The sequence below is a fragment of the Pyrgilauda ruficollis genome, unplaced genomic scaffold, assembly GCF_017590135.1.
Source record: "Pyrgilauda ruficollis isolate IOZ18807 unplaced genomic scaffold, ASM1759013v1 scaffold623, whole genome shotgun sequence".
Lineage (NCBI taxonomy): Eukaryota > Metazoa > Chordata > Aves > Passeriformes > Passeridae > Pyrgilauda > Pyrgilauda ruficollis.
In genome coordinates, this window is record NW_024527967.1 from 1 (window position 1) to 6,065 (window position 6,065).

General features: G+C 43.0%; 1 protein-coding gene and 1 long non-coding RNA gene across 2 annotated transcripts; both read left to right on the top strand.

Moving 5' to 3' along the window:
* Window positions 1-40: 40 nt before the first annotated feature.
* On the top strand, window positions 41-869 carry LOC121362515 (NAD(P)(+)--arginine ADP-ribosyltransferase 2-like). Its single transcript, XM_041484084.1, has one exon. The coding sequence runs from the start codon at window positions 110-112 to the stop codon at window positions 845-847; it is 738 nt and encodes a 245-aa protein (XP_041340018.1). The 5' UTR covers window positions 41-109; the 3' UTR covers window positions 848-869.
* Window positions 870-1,604: 735 nt separating this feature from the next.
* On the top strand, window positions 1,605-5,354 carry LOC121362516. The gene is made up of 3 exons (XR_005956519.1): window positions 1,605-2,238; window positions 4,861-5,047; window positions 5,148-5,354. It is a non-coding gene; the product is annotated as an uncharacterized LOC121362516 (long non-coding RNA).
* Window positions 5,355-6,065: the final 711 nt, after the last annotated feature.

The following is a 6,065-nucleotide window of genomic DNA, read 5'->3' on the forward strand; positions in this document are numbered from 1 at the left end:
AATTGGGGGGACATAGTGGGGGACATGGGATAGGCATCCTTGGGGGGGCAGGGCACACTGGGGGACACTTGGGGAGGGAGGAAACCGGGAGGCAGGGGGTGACCCCAGGATGGGGGTCCTGGAGGGGCACCAGGGGGTGACATGGGACCATGGCAATGTGACTGGGGTCACGGCAGGGCACTGGGAGCGATCCCAGCGTTTGGATTGGGGTCCTGGGGGGCAGCGGGGAGGACAAGGGGTTTGGGGCCGGGGGGTAACTGGGGGTCTCTGCAGAAGTCACTTCCCCTCGGTGTCCCCTCGGTGTCCCCCAGTGCCCTTTTGTGTCCCCCTGTGTCCCTCAGTGCCCCCACACTGGGGACATCCCATGGCCTCCCCCACCATGGACCCGCTGACCCTGACCCTCCTGGCGATGACCGCAATGACCGCGGCCGCCGCGGCCGCCACCGTCCCCCCCGGTGACGCTGCCACCCCCGTGGTGGTGGCCCTGGACATGGCCCGGGACTCCTTCGATGACCAGTACCGGGGCTGCGGCCGCGCCATGGCCGCGGCGCTGCCGGCCCTCAACCGCTCCGAGCTCCGGCACGGCGGTCACTTCGCCGAGGCCTGGGCTCTGGCCGCGGCCGAGTGGCGCGTCCGGCTGTCCCCTGGGTCCCCTCGGTCCCCTCTGTCCCCACCCCAGGCCACGGCCCTGCTGGCCTACACGGCGCCGGTGCCGTTACACCGCGAGTTCAACGAGGCCGTGCGCGCGGCCGGGCGCTCCCGCCGGGAATACCGGGACAACTTCCACTTCAAAACGCTGCATTTCCTGCTGACCCAGGTGTGGAAAATGCCAGTCGCTTGGCTTTAAAAGTTTAATTAATTAATTAAAAGTTTAATAGCAATAAAATGGTTATAAAGATAGTAATATAATTAGAGTAATAAAAATTTGGACAATTGAGATTCGGACAATACGAGACACTAAAAACAAAGAGTTATGGACAGTCCAGGTACCTCTTTCTGGGCAAAATAAACCCGAAAAAGGACACACATTAACAGAGGATTAACCCTTAAAAGCAACAGCCCATTGCATATTCATACACCTCATACATGATGCATGAATTTCCACTGCGGGGACAGCGACAAGGACACTCCCTGTGGGTGGGGGACAAGAACAGCCATTGCTGGGGACAAGGACAGGGACACCCAGAGCTGGGGACACCTGCTGTGAGCCACCCCCAGTGCTAGGGACAGGGGACAGAGACACCTGCACTGTGAGCACAGCGGGGACAGGGACATTCTGTGCTGGGGACAGGGATGGGGACCCCCACATGTGGGGACACAGACAGGGACCCCCCCAGCACTGACGCTGTCCCTCCCCTCAGCAGAGCAGCGCTGTGGGGATGGGCCCTGTGTGTTTGACGCAGGTGAGCTGGGCCCCCTGACCCCTCTGTCACCCTGTCACCCCTCCCCATGGCACCCTGTGACCCCTAAACCACCCCCATGGCAACCCCTGAAGCCTGTCCCCTCCCCATGGCCCCCCATGCCCCTGTCACCCCTCATCCTCCCATGGCCACCCCTCATGGCTCCCCTTGTCCCCTATGTCACTCCACGACCCCTCTGACACCCCTTGGGACCACCCCCACCTCGGAGGGCTCCTCCTGGCCACTGCAGCCCTGGCGGTGGCCACCGGGGTCTTCTAAGCCACTAGGGCTGCCAAGACCACCGTGGTCATTGCGGTCACCGCGGTCACCAAAGCCACTTGCACCCCCCAAGCCATGAGGCCACCAAGGTCACTGAGGTCTCCAAAGTCACCGTGGCCTCTGTGGCCACCAAGACAAGACAAGGGAGGGGACAACAGCGGAGCCATGGGTGCCACCAGGACGTTGGGACAGGGGGACCCTGAATGTGCCATGGCTGTGGTTCTTCACTTTTTGGTCTTTTTTTTTTGCCTCCCTTTCCAAAAATTTTAATTTTTCTTCCCAATTATTAAACTGGATTTACCTCAATCCATGATTTTTCCCTTCACTGTAACCCTCTGGAGAAGGAGGATGAGGAGGAAGGACAGAGGGGCTCCCTGGGCAGGGGATGGTCTTGAAGGTCCTTTCGCATCCCAAATTATCCTGGAATTCCAGGATTTCCTGCAGGCAGGAGGAAGAGGAAAAGGAGGAGGAGGAGGAAGAGGGTTCTGAGAGTGGAACAACCCCCTGATGAGTCGAATTTTCTACCCCAACAACCCAGAAAAGGCCTCAACATTCCAAGGTGAAGGGTGGGATGAAGAATCCAGGTCTGGGGGTGACATTCTGTCCTGGTGTGCCCGGGTTTGAAAAGACAGGTATCTGTTAAGGAAGGCAGGAGCCTCCCCTGAAATGGAAAATGTAAACACCCTAACTCTGAATTATTATAATTTTGAAATTAAGGGGGTCTCAGGCCAAGATATGGGAGCAGGGATAACAGTTGTTTATCAGGCAAGAAAATAAAAATAAAATAAAATAAAATAAAATAAAATAAAATAAAATAAAATAAAATAAAATAAAATAAAATAAAATAAAATAAAATAAAATAAAATAAAATAAAATAAAATAAAATAAAATAAAATAAAATAAAATAAAATAAAATAAAATTCGTTGTGAGACTGTTTTACTGATAAAAATAAACACTTGAGTCCAAATGTGAAATACCACCTCAAGTGCCTTCAATCCAGACCCAGAGAAACTCACAACTGGTACAGCCACAGAGTTTTTAAAAGTTTAATAATAAAATTAATGACAGTAATAGTAATAGGATAAAAAAAAAAAGAGTATTTTCAGTGCTGGGGTGCTCCTGGCCAACAGATAAAGAACACACCGGTGTACATCTTTATACTGTGTTATCTTATAAATAATATATATCTTATAAAGTGTTATCTTTATACTGTTACATTGCTGAGATACATGTGTGAAAAACGCCATTCGCTTGCGTTAAAATTTTAGACGTTTAACAGCAATGAAAATAGTAATAAAAATATGAATAAAAATCAGGACAATAAGAATTTGGACAACCAAAGTTAGGACAATAAAAGGCAATAAAAAGCAAAGAATTACAGACGTTGGGCGTTTTTGCTCTCTGCCACAAAGCACGCTTGGCTAACAAAGGATTAACCCTTAAAAGTAATATATTCATATACCTCATACATGACTCAGGCATTCCTTTCAAACCAGGGTGTTTCTGCTAAATTTCAGCTTCCCCTCCTCATCTTGTAAATCAATCTTTTTGGTTCCTCGAAATCTGGGTTTTCCTGATAAGGAGGCAATAATTCTTCTCTTGAGGTCTTGGTGTCTGTTTGCTGTTATCTCTGTACAAATAATTTCTCGGTTATCTCGTCCATTCCTTGAGCTAAGGAAAATATCCTTACAAAAAGTATCTTGCATCACATTTTCTATTTTAGTATTATGCAATAGCCTAAAAACTATATTTAACACACTACGTAAAAGAGATTAACTCAGCACTGCTTAAAAGAGATTAATACAGCACAACTTTCCAACATAACGCATATAGCATTAATTTTAATATTTGCGAAGAGCCAATCATATAATGTGCATTTTTCACACATGAATATTCATGATTCATGCATTATTCAAACATTATTGCCAAATTTCTGATGTTTTGGGAACTCCTTTGTCTGACTTCTTCACGTTCCCAGCTTATCTCCATTCCATTCTGGGTGTCGGGTCGATATATTTGATTTTTTCTTGCGTCTTCTTTCTGCTGTTTCACATCCTCTGATAAGGATTTCGTAGGTCCTGATTAATTTTAACACGGTGTTCTCTAATTGTCCTCCGGGGCTCTGGTTTGTGTCACGGTTATCTTATCACTTGGACGGGTTTGTCAGTGGATGGCCTTACGCTGTTTTTAGTCACACGAAAACCCTTTTTTTTTTTTCAAATCTTATGTTTTGCCAAGGTCTATTAAACAGTACATTCATCCCACTGTTATTTCCATAAAAAATACATAGATATTTTATTCATCACACTGCTATTTCTACGAACAAAGCGCACACTTAACCTGATAGATCACATCATATTAACAAGCAGCTAAAAATAGTTATAATTTATACTATTTCTAAATACTTATAACCGCTACCAACGTGCACAAGCAAGTACATAAATGCCAAAACCAAAATTATCTGGTCATTTTTCACAGTGGGATTTCTTTTGCTCAAGGACCTGGTTCCACATGGTGGGTAATGCAGAGAAGAGAGCTGATTTTGAGTGAGAACTGTCTGTAATGTTCTTTGTATAAATATTTATATATATTTATATATTTATATAAATGAACTTTGCTATATAGACATAGTTTCTATTTCTGTTGTTAGTTTCTATTTCTGTTGTTAATTAAGCTTGGTGAAACAGCTGATATAAGTAAGTTTGTGTTAAAATGCCTGCTTGGATGGGATAATGTGAAAAATGCATTATTATTTGATTGATTATATATATATAATATAATATGATTATATTATTATATGCATATATTATATGACTGGCTCTTTGCAGAGATTAAAATGAATACTATAGGTGTTATGTTGGAAAGTTATTATTATTATTAATTATTTTATTGTATTATTATTAATTATTTTACTGTCTTATTATTAATTATTTTATTGTCTTCTTATTATTAATTATTTTATTGTCTTATACAAGACAATAAAAACAAAGAGTTATGGACGGTCCGGGTACCTCTTTCTGGGCAAAATACTATTTTAGCATTATGTTATAACCTAAAACTATATTTAACACACTACTTAAAAAACTAATACAACATAACTTTCTAACATAACACATACAATATTTATTTTAATATTTGCAAAAAAAAAAAATCAATCAATAAAATACGCATTTTTCACAGGGCCCAAAACTGAAGGTGATGATAAAAAAAGGGCTAAAACCACAACCAAGGAATGCACATGCTCCAAAATGCCAGATCCAAGGAGGAGCCGTGCTAAACAATTATTGGGATATGTAAACGAGTTTGGAGAAAAGTTTATTATGCATAAGGGGCTATGAATATGCAACAGGATGATGTAATGGAAGAGGTATTTAAGGGGTATCCCTGAAGGTAAAGGTGTGCTCTTGGCTCTTGCTTCACTTTGTGTCCTATTTTCCTTTATTAAACTTTTTTTTTAATTTTCACAGGACAGTGAGCGTGTTTTTCACAGCAGCTGCAAGGACTGAGACCACCAAGCACTCCCAAAACGCCCCAAGACTCACAGGATTGCATCATTCCACCCCAAAACTCCCTGCCATGGAGGAGGGACTCAGCATTCCCACCCACATTGTATTTGCAGGGTTCCCAGGAAAAGGAAGGAATGATGAAGCTGACTCCATGTTCTCAGATGGCTAATTTATTATTTTACGACAATATATTATTATATTATTTAATATAATAATAATAATAATTATATTATTTAATATATTAAAGAATACTATACTATACTATACTAGAGAATACAGAAAGGATACGTACCAAATGCTAAAAAGATAATAATGAAAACTCATTATTTTTTCCAGAGTCCCAACACAGCTTGGCCCTGATTGGCCACTGAGTCAAAACGTCTCACAACAGAAACCAATGGAACAATCACCTGCTGATAAACAACCCCCAACCACACCCCAAAGGAGCAAAACAGAGGAGAAGCAAACGAGATAATTATTGTTTTCCTTTTTCTCTGCGTTCCAGTTCTCCCCCACTATCGCCAGCCAAGTGTCTACGTGTTTCTACTAAATTTTCTGGAAAATCCCTTCGCTAGGATTTCTTCTCCTGGGAAGCTGAGAAGCCTCAGAAGAAAAGAAAACAATAAAACAATAATTCCCTGATTGCTTCTTCTGTTTTTGCTGCTTTGGAATGTGGTCTGGAGATCGTTTACCAACTGGTCGTTGATTGATTAGTCTCGTGTGAATTGTTTTAATTTAATGACCAATCACCGTTTAGCGGTGTTGGATTCTCTGAAGAGAGTCACGAGTTTTCATTATTCATTCTTGTTAAGCCTTCTGTCTGTGTCCTTTCTGTATTCTTTAGTAGAGTTATATAATATAATATAATATAATATAATA

Bases quoted from the DNA above. Each gene is read 5' to 3' on its own strand.
- LOC121362515 (XM_041484084.1), top strand. From the start codon at position 110: ATGGGGGTCCTGGAGGGGCACCAGGGGGTGACATGGGACCATGGCAAT.